This window comes from Oxyura jamaicensis, chromosome 2 (genome assembly GCF_011077185.1).
Source record: "Oxyura jamaicensis isolate SHBP4307 breed ruddy duck chromosome 2, BPBGC_Ojam_1.0, whole genome shotgun sequence".
NCBI classification, from domain to species: domain Eukaryota; kingdom Metazoa; phylum Chordata; class Aves; order Anseriformes; family Anatidae; genus Oxyura; species Oxyura jamaicensis.
The window spans coordinates 37469304-37485250 of NC_048894.1; the positions used below are offsets into that span (position 1 = coordinate 37469304).

Here is a 15947-nt window from a genome sequence, read left to right on the forward strand (position 1 = left end):
AATTGTTAGTCCTTCTACTTGACTACCATTTCCAGTCTTGATTCAACATGGTGGGTTTTGTCAGATCTGTTTTCTTTCTGTATTCCAGTCCCAATTGTTGTCTCCTTCTTTCCCTTTCACCTTGATCAGTTTGGTCTAAACTCTGTGTTCCAGCACTGAATTCATCGTTTTGTTGCTAATTCATGATCTCTTTCTTCAGTCTTACCTGGCCACTACTTTGCCTAATACAAATTCCCTTTCTGCAGTCCTGGACTTCTTGCCAGCTCAGCCCCAGAGATTGCCCTTTGCCTCCTCCTTTTCTCCATCTGCTCCTTGCCAAAGTCACCATCCCAGGCTCTTCCTTCCCTTCCTCCAGTCTGGCATTTGGGCTGCCTGCACTGGTAACAAAAATCCTGGTGGTAGGACAACTTGGAGAAGCCATACACGGAAAACGCACCATTTTCTTCTAGCACATATTTTTTATTGTGTGAGAATGGAATACACATTGTGTTGCCACATGCTGGAGCTGTCAGGAGATGAAGAATGACCAGGAATGAAATCCTGCGTGATTGTATTAGCCATGCTCAAAATCGGATTTTTGTTTGGTAAAAGCTCATAACTTGGGTCTGCAGCCCTGGGTTCCTTAAGTCATTTGAATTGCAAGTCCCTACCCTAAGTGGGAGGTGGGGGGAAGGATGGAAGGTTGTTAAAAAAAATCTGACAGCATTTTCCTGTCTTTATTCTCAGAACTCAATGAGCCATATGGATGAGGTTAAAGAATAATATTAAACAGTAATAATAAAATCTGCTAGTGGCAAAAATCCTACGTAGAGAATATCAGCTTAAGTAGTAAAAGTTTGGCAAGCATATAAGCAACTGACAGCAGGGCTTTTTTTCTAGATGGGGAGTTTTAGGCAACTTTATTAATAGACTGTTGCTAGCAGCTCTGCCTATAATAAACAACTTGATTAAAGTTCCAGAAGTATATTATACTAATCCATGTAAAACAGAACTTGGGCTAGAAACAGATGCACTCCAGATATGACTCATTTAGTCTGCTGGAGTGTTTTAAATTAGCTTTTAGTTGTTTGTCAGTTTGGAAAAAAAAGATTTTTATTTTTTTAAAAAAAAAAGAATCCCTGGTTTTCCTTAGAAGAAAATATTAACTGAAGCTTTTTCTATGTTTGGTGTACTTCTAGATTTTTTCCTGTCTGGTAATCAGAAAAAAAAACACCCCAGCAATTAAAGTCTTGGATAAGGGTAGGGGGTAGAAAGCAATATATGTTTTGAATTTGTGTGCTTCAAATGTGTAATTCTGCTTACTTCATGGGGTAGTATTTATATTCTGCCTTGCTAAAGAAGTGAGGTTGAAACAGCACAACATGAGTGCCCACATGTTTTTCTGATTGCCATTGTAACTCTTTATTTTTGAAATCAAAAAGCTGGATTTCAGCCTTATTTGGCAGAGGAAGAGAGGCAACCCAGCAGTTATGTCTCTACAAGAGAAGTTAGCATCTCTTCAGGAGAGGTGTCAGTCAGGAGGATTTACATGAGAAAGACATGAATCCCCCAATTACAGGAAGAGGTGCAGTGAGAGTTTGTACCTAATTAGGCATTATGTGAATTGAGAGTGTCAAGGAACTACAATGTCTGTTTTTGTACGTGTGTGTGTGTTTGTGTATTTGTTTTCTGCCCCTTCAGTTGGAAGTGACGCTGTTTAGGATAGAGTATTTCTGAAACCTCATCTGATTTTCTCCATGCTGTGGGGCCATTCTCCTTTGGGATTGCAGACACAGCACCATGAGTTTGTCCATTCCCTGCATACGGGCAGGGTAGGCAGATAGGGGCTGCAGGCAAGGCAGCCCCCCGTCTGCTGCTGAACGTTGCAGTTAGAGGGCTGTAATCAACACAAGGAGATGGAGTAGCTAATAATACAGGACAGAGCCAAATCACCCAAGTCTGGGACAGTTTCTCTTACAGTTTTGGTTAAAACTTAATTACTATGAAGGGTAACACTGCAAGTAGAGAGGGGTAGCTCTGAACTGCAAACAAACCTGTGAGGTCTCTGTCATCACTGTCCTTTTTACATGTTGTTGCCTGGCCTGTTATTTTCATGTTTTATGTTTTGTCCAGCTTTGATTCTTTACCATGCTACTACTGACTGAATCACTTTGCTAGGAAAAAAGTCTCAAAGAACAACAAAACAGCAACAACGACAACAACAAAAAACAGATTGCTCCCTGAAGCATAAAAATGAGCCTTCACAATTTGCTCCATGCAAAAACTCTTATAGTCCCCATGGGTTAAAAATATAGCACAGATTACTTTCCTGACAGCTGTTAGATAGAAATGATCTCCATTCCTTTGTTTATGCAATCAGTTGGCTCCAGAGCAAGCAAGGAGCTTGGTTGTTACCAATTAACAAATGTCAAGTAATCCATGTTCATTTATTTACTTATTTTGTACAGAGCAACTATTCCATTAATCTGAAACAAATAGAAGGAAAAGAGAATCCTGTTATCAACTGTGTAATCTAACAGTATTTTTGTTTTGCAGGGACAAGCTGATCTTCTCAAATACGCTAAAAATGAAGCACTGGAGAATCTGAAACAAATCCATTATGCCACTCTTTCATGTGGACTTAATAAGCCAGGCACTGAAAACGCAGAAATCTCAAAACCTCGTCGAAGCCTGGAGGTCATACCTGAAAAAGCAGGTGATGAAAATGGAGAATGAGAGAATGCTCTTCTCGTAATTATGGAGTTTATAACTCTGTGACCAATTGTAGCTGCATAGGACATTTGCTTTGCACTTACTGTTGGAAAATATTTGGGATTTTCAAAGCACAACTGGAGAAGCTAATTACAATCTATTGAAACTGTGAATGTATGTAGCAACTCTGCTTGTGAAGGCAATGATATTGTGTAACATGGAAATTACATTATTGGCCAAAATATAGTATATATGTAAAAGATACTGTAATTCAGTGATAGCGTGCTGAAAAGTTCATTATAGTGCCGTAGGGAAATGAACATTTCTTAAATGAGCTGTAATTAGAGGGAAAACAGTTCACAGAATTCGACAAGATGCCTTCATTTCCAAACAGATTAGATGTACAGGTCCTTTATTTCTTCGCACAGGTTGGTAATTGTGCTAGCAAGGTGAACTATTGTGCACCTAACTTTTGAAAATAAGGTCCAAGAAAGCAGGATCCACGTTTCACACTATATGTCGTTCAGTCGGTCAGATATCTGGGTTTGAAGTGGTATTGATTTTGTTGTTGAGCCATAAATTAAAACGAGAATGTAATTAGACAGTGATCACTGACTTCAGTGCACTATAGGAGAGCCATTATGTAAAAGGAAAATGTGCAATCAATCTGATAGCCTATGTCAGAAAAAGATACATACCTATTTTGCCTAAGATCTTCTGCAAATGTGTGTAGATAATGTGACCAAACTGCAAGCAAAATGTTGTAAATAGTTTTTCATTTTGTGAAGTGAAGTGCTCATATTAAAAAGTTTTATGAGATTGCTCCCAAACAAGTAAAGCTTTTAACTAAATTTTAACTTTTTTATTTTTCAAGTATTTTCTTCCTTACAGAATAAGTGATAATAAGCAGATTTGTCAAAAAATTGCTGTTCTGGTTCTGTTTGTTTGGTTTTATGACAACATTAGGTAAAGGTATTGTAGCTGATATGCTCATTGTAAAATGACTATACCAACCTAGAGTGTTCTCTTACTGTTTCTGATTTAACAATAAAATGGACTATATAATTACAGAAGCTAATAAATTTGAAGAAAAACAAGCAAAATCCTAAAGAGATCAAAACGCAGTTTTTGTTCAGTAGTGGGAAAAAGGGGAAGGTTGTGATGTTTGTTGTAAGTATTGTTTTAATTAGAGCTCTTCAAGACAGGCATTCTACACAGATTGATTAGTTTAACCAATTCAAGATCCAATTTCTGCATTTAGGTTGTAATGAACATCTACATGTATATAACATCGTGGAAAAGTCAATGGATCTCTGACCGAGAATGTCAGTATACTTACACTTCATCTGAATTTTTAGGAACTTAAATTTATTTTCTAGTCTTTATAAAATTAAAGAATGATAAAAACAATTTGCATAATAAATGTCACATCTGAGCTTGCATTTTTAAATGTCAAACTGAATAGGTTAGGAGCAGTTTTAGAAGGTGGTAAGCTCTTTCCGTGTCCAGTGACAGATCATATGCCTCAATATTATAGTCCTGCCAGGAATGAGTTCTACTCTGTGTCATACAAAATGAAGCATTTAACCTGTGGTGAACACCTGCTAGCATTGCTTTGTGAACAGTCCCTCTCTACGTTATCAGCTGCAAGTCTTCGAAGGCACATGAAGTTGATGGGAAGCGACACGAAATTGGCTGTCACTAACTGTACTCCAAGACAGTATGAAATTAGTCTTCCAGGGTCAAATCTATTCCTGAATTATCTACAGGAAAATAAGTGTGTTACATGAAGATTCAGCTGGGCCACAAATAGGCAAGGTCAGTTTCACTTTATCAGAAAATCCCAAACCTAGGCTGCTGGAAATTTACCACTCACTTTTAGTCCTAATTGAAAGGTGTGGACTTCGGAAAAACGTCAGTACAGTTAGCATTATAGGCCTAAAAGCCAGTGAAGCTTCAATAGCAGTTCTTGCCCACCATCGTTTGCCTGGCATTTACATAGTTAATAATTTATATCACAAACAAAGCATTTCTGTAGAGCCTCTTTCTTCAGCCAGGCTATCAGAATTAATGGCTTAGCCATTCTTCCTATTTATATATTCCTGCTTAGTTCATTGCAAGACGTTGGTTAACATTGAAAGGATTAAACACAAATAAGGTTGTTTGGTGGTTTTTTCTTCGCTTTATGGAAAAAAAAAAGTAAGTTAAAGATGAGTATTAACATGAGTTAGGGCTGATAGATTTTGTATGTTGAACTCTACGATTACCCCTCTGATCCTGTTGGATCTTGTTAAAAAGCAAATTAATACTGTTTCTGGAGAAATATCCTTATATAGTACCTGTTTAAAACAAACAAACAAAAGTTAAAATATATGCATCTAACAGAATGATAATTTAAATACTTTTGGATTCTAGTGTAACAGTAAGTCCTTAAAATGGAGGTTGCTTTTGTGCATTATTCAATACTCAGTCCAAATCTGTATGTACCATACAGCCTTAAAATGAACTCAGTCAGGCAGATACTTTGAAAGATGATGTGTGGCTAAAAATCCTTCAGGGAGTTTACATGTTGCATGTTAAGAGAATGCAGGATAAACACCTGCAAGCAAAGTATCAGGTTCTATTGTTAACCCAGTAATGATAATTTCAAAACCAAATTTATTAGCATATTTTTTTCAGTTGTACTTTCTTAAAAGCATTCTTTGCATCCACAATGCAATTTATTTTTATTGTTGGTCCCTTTTGACAATGGTTTTTTTTAGGTTATATAGAAGATCAAACACCCAAGGTCTGGTGAAGTATAACAAATAAAATTAATCAGAGGTTGACTTTACACTTTTCTTTGCCTTTATTTGCTTAAATGTGCTGTAATACAGTTGAACTGTTTACATAGTTCAGAACTGTTGAAGATGGAGCCAGCATGCAAATGACTGTTTATCCAACTGCCTTTTTAGCTTTTGTTTGGCTCCAGTAATCAGTGAGCATGTATGGGTATGTACGGAGACATAAGTCAACATATTGCTTAATTTAAAAGAAAATACTAATTGGAAAAGGAAAAGTTCACATATGGATTATTAACTATGTAGACACTAAGAGTGAGTTCATTTTTAAACACAAGAAAAAGGGTAAAATGGTGCCTTCTTGTAAAAGGAGCAACTCTATAAAATATAAACCTCATCTTTGTTCCTCATGCCTGACCCCCATTTTTCATTGGTTGTGCTTGATGTGGTACGTAGCAGCTGCTGGAGATGCAATTACAGAGCCCAGGATGATGCCCTTCATCCTCTGAACTCACCGACCAGCTGCAGGAGACGGCTCAGTCCTCTGAGAATTCCTTCAGCAACACTTCCCGAGGGGCTCTTCTGCCTGTTTATGCCACCAAAAGAGCAAAAGCATTCAAAACAGAGCTCAGGGACATGTTCTGGTGAAGTCGCAGCCTTTCTGCTCTCAGTGGTAGTCTTCCTGTTCAAGTCAACCGGATCAGGATTGATGCAGTGTTGCAAACTTTCCCCCCCATCTTGGATCTTTTGTTTCTGTACCTTCTCTTCACGTTCCTGTGTTGCTGCAGCAAGGAGTACTAGGTGGGTGCCCCACACAACTTCAAGCTTGCCCATGTGGGCACAGTGAAAGATGCTCACGGGATGAGTCAAGCCTTTTTACAGCTACTTCATGCAGCACAGAAATATTTTTATAAGACTCCATGGCTGGTTACCATGTTCACTTTTTCCTGTTTTGAAGTTGAAGCAGCAGAGAGATGATTCAGAGTTGCCAGCATGAAAAATGGAAGTGAGTTCCAAGCTGACTAAAAACTTTAGCTCTGGCCTACTGATCAAATTAGCAAAGCTGAAAGGACCCAATCTTCCAGACGCAGTTCTGAAGTTTTCCTTCCATTTGTATGACTTCCTAATTTTTGTAGTGCATGAACGTAGTCTTCTTCTTGCCATGTGTGTTGATTGCTGCACAGGTCAAGGAAACTCCCGAATGTCCTGTGCATAATATAACAACCTTTCCTTAAGCCTTAGACCACCTAGTTTTATATCTGTGTTAAGGTTCCAAATGAATATAAAGAGTAGTGTTTGAAAAAAGGGCAATCATATAGCTGCATCTGCAGCACAACATGCACATACAATGGCACGTCCTTCACTGTGAAATCGTTTCATCACCATGAGCTAGCAGTTGGAGAGCTGCTGCCAGAGGATGACCAGCCATGGGCTGTCAATAGCATGAGCAAAGCCCTGAAACGTGTGAAGTCAGCAGCGTGCTGCATTTGCCTTCAACGGGTGTAGGACTTCACTGCTTTTTTTTGTTTTCTGTTCACGCCTCCTCAGTCTGACCCATTAAGCTTGCTAAATAGAATATTTAATAACTTGGCTTAAAAATTCATAGATCTGCTCGTATCCTGTAACGACCTCCAGTCTTTTGAACTCCTGTAAACATTTTTAAAAAATCTCCACAGTTCCTCCAACCTTCTGATTCCTTTTTCCCCTGTTTTGAAAGGAGCTTTTGGACAGGTCCGTTTGATAATTTTCAAAACTAACCCATGTGATTCTCTTTTTTTCATTACAACTTGTTTGTCCTCGGTAAGAAAAAGGCAGTAAAACTCTTTGAGGTTTTCTGGTTATTTCTGTTTCTGGACACTATTAAACTTCCCTTTCTGACTCATCACCTCTGTTCTCTGGGTGGCTGTGGAAAGGCAGAGAAGCAAAAAGCACAGCAGAAAGATTAGAAACAGAGCTCGAGTAAAGAGCAACAAGCAGTCCTCACGGGCACGGGGTTTGTTGTGCTCAATGGACAGCATCCATCGCTGCCCACCGAGCTGGAAAAGCAGTTCAGGATGTAAAGGTGGCAGTGAGGGGAAGGGAGTGGGGAGGAAGGCACACGGAGCTGGATGTTAAACAAAAATAATTATATCCCAGGGCACCCATGGGATGGCATGGCCTCGGCTGCATCCTGCAGGACCACTAGTGCTTTCCAGAGATGTTACCGGGCCCTTGGGACAAAAGCGTGCCGGTGCTCCCCATGACAGTACCTGGCGTGGCACATCGGGCAGCAGTGCTGGGGAACAGGTGAGGTGTGGACGCTGAACTCTTTCTTAATCTAGCTTTTCATGCCCAGCTGCCTGTGCCAGCTTGACATCTCAGCTCCGAGGAGTTCCTGTTCTGTACTGCGGCAGGAGGGGGTCTCACAGCCAGGTGCCGTCAGCTGTCACACACCTCTCCTGCTCGGCTGACAGCGATCTGGCCTCGCTAAAGCCACCTGTGGCTTGTGGAAGAGCTGTCTGAGTGAGGCGAGGTGATTTGTTAGGAGCTGGTTTCCACGCAGACCAACGTGGAGGAGCGGAGGGCACGGCACTGCGCTGGGAGCTGGGAATCGGTGGGGAGAAGGAAACCAGCACAGCCAGGAAGCGGAGCGCAGGAACACAAAGGCTGGGTTTTGTTCTCTGTCCCTTGGTTTCCTCCATCGATAAATTGGAGGAAATGACACCTAGCACATTCTCAAGTAGCAGAAGAAACATACTGTGCCACCGCAGAAAAAAAAAAAACAACTCAGAAGCCTGCTAGGAGTGAAATAAATTGCCATATAAATAGTTCATCTTTCTAAGGCAACACTTTTTGTATTTGAATGTCATGTACATTAGGTTTTACAAAGCACATTAACGTCTAAATAGTGTCGCAGAGTCACATATCCAGCAGTCATACGTCAGTGTGCTACTGGCTGGTGAGGAGGGCTTTAAAATGCAAATGCTCTCAGTTGGATGTAAAGTAAGCATGTATGTTTGGGGTCCCAAGTCCTGGCGACTTAAATATTATTACCATCTAGTAAAAGAATAAAAAAAGTTTTTGTTACGCTCTTAATACAGGTTTTATGCTGTGGCTCACAGCATGAGCACTTCTTTTAATTCTAGACATTATTTTATTGATCAGAAAAACCTCCAGAGTCTTACAGAAAGCCCTAGCGTTCGGCTCTAGGTCTCAGCCTCTGCCCCTAGCTCCAGAACTGATACCTGCTGTGTTTTTGGTATGTCCTTAAACAAACAAGAATTACAGTCCTCAAATCTCAATGTGTAATGAAATCTTAAAATACCTTCTTATTTCCATAATATCCTGGTACTGGTACTTGTGCCAGGACTGCTGAAAAATGAAAACCAAATTTCTTTGGATGGAGAAATAAGGATCACCTCTTGGTCCAGCGCAGGTAGGAAGCTCCTTGCAGAGACGTGTGGAGAGCATCCCAGCTGAGCAGTGGCTGTCCCAGCATTTCAGGGATCCTCACATTTGTGTAGGGGAGCAGGCAGCCTGCAGGACTATAAACAGCTTTTCCTGAGTGTCCTTCTCTGGAGTGCAGCACTTTGGGCTTATATTTCTTTGTTCTGTTTTAAAGAGCCATATGTTTTACTCTTGTTTTTATTTCTGCTGTCTCATTCATTCTAACAGGAGTAACATAGTTATGACATAAGTGAAAACTGGCAGGCTGTGGCCATGCTTCCGTGAAGGAGGCAGGATCACAAATAGGAATGGGGGAAGGAAGGACCCAGTTTTTCCTGAGCCTTGATTCACAACGAGGCTTATTTGCTCGACAAGAGCTGTATCAATTTGCTAACTGAACATTTTTCTAGCACTCTTTCAGATGTGATTTTAACCATGAATAATAGCTCACAAATAGCAAGAGCCTAAGTGCATGAAGAACACCCCAGAGATGTTAACCCTGTAAAAACACAATGTTTGAGTGTTTGGTCACTTAGTATGAGTGCAGCTCAATGCTGGGTGAGGCTGCGCTGGGGTCAGTATATCTGAGCAGCCCTGTCATCTCAGGACAGGAAGGCTGCAGCAGCTGTAAGAGGAGGACAGAAGTGGGTACAAAGAGAGAGGGTATGTTCAGTCCTGCAGGAGGAATCAGGGACTAAATCCAGCTCCTTCCCCTGCCCTGGGGAAGTGTCACACTTGAGACTTCCCTGACAAGACAGCTCAAGATAAAAACTATTTTTTATTAGAGAAAATCTTCTGTAAGTGATGATCCACCACACGCGATGGAGCACTGACAGAAGCTCCCTAGATGATTGCTGGCAAAAGAAAAATAGTATTTTCTGCCCACATAAAATCTCTGCTGCAGCTCAAAGCCCAGAGGAAAACTATCACTGCAGGAACAGCGATCAGGTAGGAACAGTGGGTTTCAAGCTCACCAGAAGCCAGCGATGTGCTTTGCCTACCAGAGGCACATTGCTGAAAGCAGTATGAGCCCAGGAGTGGCACCCTGAGGAGATACCATGCACCCATACTGGCAGGCAGCTTGGAGAACTGTGTGTTTTTAACATCACTGCCCCATGTTTTCATGTTCTACATGGAAAAAGCCATCCTCAGCCCAGTTTCCAAGCAGTGCTGTATTTTTCATTCATTTGCTTTCTTGTACAAACTAGAGAGGTAGTTAATAACACTGTAAGGAGTAACACTGGAACTGTAGCTTTTGCAAATTGCCTAAGTATATAACCTGCAAATGACAGCAATGCCATTCCCCCGAGTGCTGAACTCTGAAAATCAGACCTGAGCACTTAGGATTCTGTTTATAGACTGTTCATTAGAAGAACCAGATTAAAATTATTTTATGAACTGTGCTACGAGTAGTAGCATTGGTAATGCTGTAAGAATGGCTATATTTGATATTCAGATCCTACTGTTCCTAGGTTCTACTGAACTGTGTTTCACGGTAGGTGTTTTATAGTAGGCAGTAGTCGGAATTTGTTGAGGTCAACTTACTCAGCCAGCTCAAGAAGGATGCTAGAGTCCTCACAGGTTCTCAGAGTCACAGTGTATTGCACTAAGCATGGGAAGGTTAAACTTCATACTTCAAGGCTTAAAGTAATCTCTTTTTCATAACGAGTGAGAGGACTTTGAACCATCTACTGGAAAACTGGTCCAGGTCAGTGGCCAACGCTACAGTAGATAGGTCATGCATTTAAAGCCACATGATGCTGCCTGTGGTTTTGAGTAAATTCAGACATATTTCTGTGTGTTTAAGGCACATACTATTGGCATTATCATACTGCAAAAATTCTGAAAACACCCCCACCCATCCATGCATTACTAATGTAAGGGACCAGAAACAGATTTCAGAAGTATTCCAGCTGGACCCACGGGACTGCATGGAAGCCCACAAGCCCCGACTCTAAACTGGAGTGCAGAAAGCAGGTTATATATCTAAATGTGTTTACCAGTGGCAAAGTATCCATGAAATAGCTGACATCAAGAAATGTCTTTAGCTTAGCTGTGCTGCGGATGGCTGCTACATAAAGCTAGAGAACCAATTCCAAAGGCAGAGGACGACAATGATGAAAGATGCCCAGCTGGGGGGCATCCAGGCTTGCTTATAAAGTCCTCAATGTATTTATCAGCTTATATGATGACACTCGAGAAATAAAATAAATTTAAATCTCCTTTTCTTGCTTTAGCCTGTGATATTTCTGCTGTTTGTCCCTGGCTGCCTGCAGCAGGACAGTCCTCATCCGTGGCATGCCAAGAAGGCAGTAGGTTTGGCTCTGCTTGCAGTGCTCTCACAGACTGTCCTCCTGAATGTCAAAGGGCCAGGTATTTATTTTCCCAGCTAGGCTTCCTTTTGTTGCACAGGGTTGTCGTGGACAGACACCACACTAAAGTCATCTGACCTAACTTTCAACCAGCTAAAAGCTGTGAGGTCTGCTATTTAGCTGGGCGGTCTCTAACAGGACAGATACTGCCTTTCTGCTGATCCTGCCAGAAGGGATCACACTCTACATATCCAATGGCAGAGGCAAACACCAAGGTGTTTGAAATGAGAAGAGGCATGTCCAAAGCAGGCTGCTCTGGTCCCTACCACCTTAGCAGCAATAGGAGACACAGGGCTCCAAGTAGGGAGATGTTGCAGGGTTGTAGTGGGTGCCCTCACTCCAGGGCATTTGCACCCTTTGGAGAACCTCTCAGGGAGTCCAGAAGTGTGTTTTTGTCATGCTCATGACTTTTAAACAGTGCCGACTGCTTCCAAACCTGCTGCTTTCATCCTGGTGACTTTCTGCTCTTCAGACAGCAGCCGTTGACTGATCTGGGGCAGAATCAGGGCTGGCACCTCTGCAGAGCAGATTCAAGGAAGGGTGAAGAAGTCACAGCAATGATGGCCTGCGGCTCCGAGGAGCTGCTGATGAACCGCAGGGCCCAGAGGCTGTGGCACTAGCACCTGGAGGAAGGACTGTTTCACAAGGTCTGGGCTGAAATAGGGGCTGGGGACTGCCAGGGAAAGCATGTCTGAAGATGTTGGAACCCTGCAGCAATAGGGAGAAAGGGGTCATGGAGAAACGCACTTGAAAAACTTGGTCTTTTCAGAGACCCTGCTGTGCCATTGTTAACGAGACCTCTGTCTGCAGGATGTATCAGAAGACTGGTAACATCTAATTAGTCTGGAAGGAAAAGTGGTAATTTCTGAATAGTCGGAGTAGATGAAAAGCAACTGGTAGGAAATGCACAGAACAAGATAAAAAAAATAAAAAATACAGCTATTCCATAGGGATATAGCAAAAGAAACAGGAGGTGGTGAGGGCTCTTCTGATGGTCCATCTGCAGTGTGATATGGCAAGTTCAGATCTCACTTTTACAGCATGGACTTAACTATTTCTTTAGGGAAAGACAGACCCTAAATGGAATTTTATCGAATTCTAAGTCTTCCAGGCCCAAATCAACACCTAGGTATAGATAACTATATATTGTCAAAATTAGACAGCAGCTTTGGCCTGGGTCATTTCTGGTTGTTTCAGACTGAGTATGGAGATAAAATGAATCTTTTTGTGGTAATTGGTTCTGCTACTGTACTTATCCTCAATTTTCTGAGCTGTCAAGCCTCATTTCTTCTGTTATGCAGATTGACAGTCCTCTCAATAGTCCCTCTCATTACGGGTTGAAGGACACCATGGCCTAGTTTTCCAGGGGGAGCACTGAGCGAGAGAAGCGCACCCTGCACGTAGTGTGTCCGCGGTGCTCCGTAGCGCTGCTAATGATGCTGGGCTCCTCCTCACGCGCTGGCAATGTGCTAGACAGGACGATCGGCAGAGCTGTAATTCATCAGCCACGGGCTTGGGCGTAATAGAGTGTGGCAAGGTGGCAAGTGTCCCAGCACGAATGATTCAGGCCGAACGAAATGGGGGGGTTTCAAAGGTCCAGCTGCTGTTTTCATGTGTTTCCACGCAGCCACATGGAATAATAATTTGTGCAGGATTACAAAGGGAGAGGATGGGTTGCTGGAGAGAGAGGAGGAACTTCCACTAAACGGTGTTGTGGAAGGCTGTGTTTTCTCTGGGCTTGTCAGTGCTCATCTGAAATAATATCCTTCACAGAATTCTATTAATTCATTACCAATCTGATATGAAAAAGGTTATGTTTCCACCAAGCCTTTTATCCTTTAATTAGATTTTTCTGTTATTGATGCTCCCATAATAAAGGTTATGTTTGAATAGAATTTATACACTTACATGACATTTAAAGCTGCACAGGAACAGTGTGAAGTCATTGCATGCAAAGTGCTATTAACTGCATGTCAGCATCCAATAAACTCTCCGCACTTTTAATCCTTTTTTTTAAGATCTTGAAGCATATCTGATGTTGTGACATTTTATGGCATTTAAATGTCTCAGCAGTAGGACTTTGTTCTCCTTTTCATGCGCACAGCTCTTCTGAGGCTGCAAGAGATCTAACATTGCAGAAGAAGCAGAGAAGATAACAAAATGGGCCGAATTGCCAACTATTTGTCATGTAAATTGTTGTAACCAGCTGAACTGTAAACGTGAGCTGAAGGCTCAGCTTTTTCCAGTGGATTGTAGCAGGCTGAGGTTATCTGGGACTGAAAGGACACGCACGCCTAAAACAAAGTCAAATTCAGATGGAAGTTTTAAAGGGAAGGAATACGAAACTCTGGTCTGGTGTTGTAGACGAATTACCACATACGGGATGATCCATTATGAAACTCCTCTCAGAAGCTTCAAACTGCCGACTAGTTTCAGACACAACATCAGGGCTTTGCAAAATGAAACCTGACACAAGTGAAAATAGCTTAAGTGACCGAGAAATGGAGCATGCTTATTTCATTAACCATTTCCCCTGCAGCGTTTCAAATACAAATGTAACAGCAATGGGCCGAAAGGCAAGCATCCAAGCCAACCCCAAGTCAGCAGCTGGGCAGGAGGGTGGCCAGCCTTTCCCTTCTGATAACCCACATGGGAACAGGAGCTCTACAAGCCATTATTCTCTCGTGTACTCCACAGTAGGTGTGAAAGCATTCCCCACCGCACAATATTCATTAGCAGCTGACATTATGCATAACCTGGCTTCCACCAGGCCTTTCACACTCTTGGGTAAGGTTTGTGGCCAGCCCTGGCTGTGTTTGTCCTCTACCCCAGGTTCACCACACAGATCAACAGCGAGGACTCGTCGGGTGAGGGCTGATAACAGAAGTATGATAAATGCAGAAGAATGGCAGCCAGTATGGACTGGCTCTTCAGTTGTCTCACTGCAGAACCAGCTGTGTCTAGAGACCTGTATCAAATGCTCATAGCAGAAGCTCCTTCTTTTACTGAGACAGGAATACTCTCTGAAATCAAAGAGCTTTGTCTTGCAAAAAATGCCCAAGTCCCATCTAAGAAATACAGTTTAATCTTTTTCCAAGTAGCACAAAACTTGCCAAATTTTAAGGGAGACAAAGCCAGCCTCTCTCAATCCCTTTTGCTTGGGCTGAAAGTTGCCTGAAGCCATGGATCATATGAAAAACTTGATTTGTGTGAACTACCAGGATTATTTCAGAAAGAAAGTGAAGGTGTTGTCTAAGGGCACAGTTAACACAATGACACATACTCGAAAGAGCCTGACAGAAAAAGTCCCAGTTCTTCACACCCCAACCTGAGGGAGGTCATTTTCCACAGCTTGGAGACGTGAGTAGGAATCTGGTCGTGCACATACATGGGGCCATTAATTTTAGAAGTGACAATCTGCATGAAAAACAAGTCCTTTGTAGGATTGGAGGCAATCCAGGGCCACTGGGGCCACTGTTTTCACTGAGAGTGGGAAAGGAAGGGGATTTCTATACGGGGAGGTCTCTATTCTTCTACCAGTCAAAAGTTGAGCATGCCTAAAGTGAAATTAGCCTCCAAATTGTTTCCGTGAGGAAGCAAACTGCAAGGAGAGGAAGAGTGTTTTGGTGCCCTGTAATCCAGAACAGAAATGAGATTTCAGCAGTGTCCAGAGACTGAGCTGGCTGACCACGACGGACCTGGCCAGGAATATTTTGAGAGAGAAATATATTTTTGTAAACCTCAGACCATGCTGCTTTCTTGACCCCAGCTGAACACATAACTATGTGTCTGTGGCATTGAGGATAGGTGTGTTGGTGTCCTGGGATCTGGAAGGAAAGCTCTGTATGCTTTATATATATGTATGCTTTATGTATAACATTAACTTTGGGTGCACCACAAACTATTTCTGGCTACCTTGTGGCAGAAGACCTTGCTCTCCTAAGCTATGTATTTTTTTCTCTGAGGATACTTCAACACAGCTAAAATATTGCCACTCTGACAAATCCTGTGCACTACCTAGACAGGGCTCAACTCCAGGTGATCAAAAGCTGGACCAGATGGATATCATCACTGCTGATGGGAATGGATATACATAGACCAAAATTCTCTAAGCAGAACCACACCACTACAAATTAAGGCTAGTTGGGCTAAGCTTATGGGATCCCATCTTTGAAACCATCAGTCATGATGCAAATAACCATCAGATGTCTCCCCTGGGGTATATTACTCACATAAAACACTCTGATTTTAGTCACCAACAGCTTTTTATAGTCTGATTTTTACACACTTTTTTGTAAATATTAGTCTGTGGTCCAGGCTGTGGTTTTTTCCTAACTTTATCATCTCTGTTGCTTTGCCTGCCTCTCTTTATAACACTCTTGCCGTCTTTCCTGAAAGTTGCCATGCAGCCAAATTTACGACCTCAGCAGATACTATTTATTCTGTACCTCTGCAGAAAACCAAAGGAAACATCACAGACCCATCTTCTTAGCTTGAAGGATGCCACTGTGCAGGCATAAGTTGGTCTCAGACCCACTTTACTGAAAATTTCTGGTAAATAGCCTTTCAACACATGAAAAAAGAGGTATTCACAGATTTACATGGAAACACTTGAGATAATTTAGTCTGCCTAAAACCAGCTATAAACACCAGTTCACCTAATGTCTTCGCCTAAAGA

At 41.9% G+C, this 15947-nt stretch overlaps 1 protein-coding gene across 2 annotated transcripts in view; it reads left to right on the forward strand.

The window, feature by feature from the left end:
• PLCL2 (phospholipase C like 2) overlaps window positions 1–5519 on the forward strand; it is a 99578-nt gene extending 94059 nt beyond the window's left edge. For both annotated transcript variants that reach the window (XM_035318215.1, XM_035318217.1), the window contains exon 6: window positions 2536–5519. In XM_035318215.1, coding sequence (XP_035174106.1) covers window positions 2536–2715 — 180 coding nt within the window. In that variant the 3' untranslated portion in view covers window positions 2716–5519. The remainder of the gene's footprint in view (window positions 1–2535) is intronic.
• Window positions 5520–15947: the final 10428 nt, after the last annotated feature.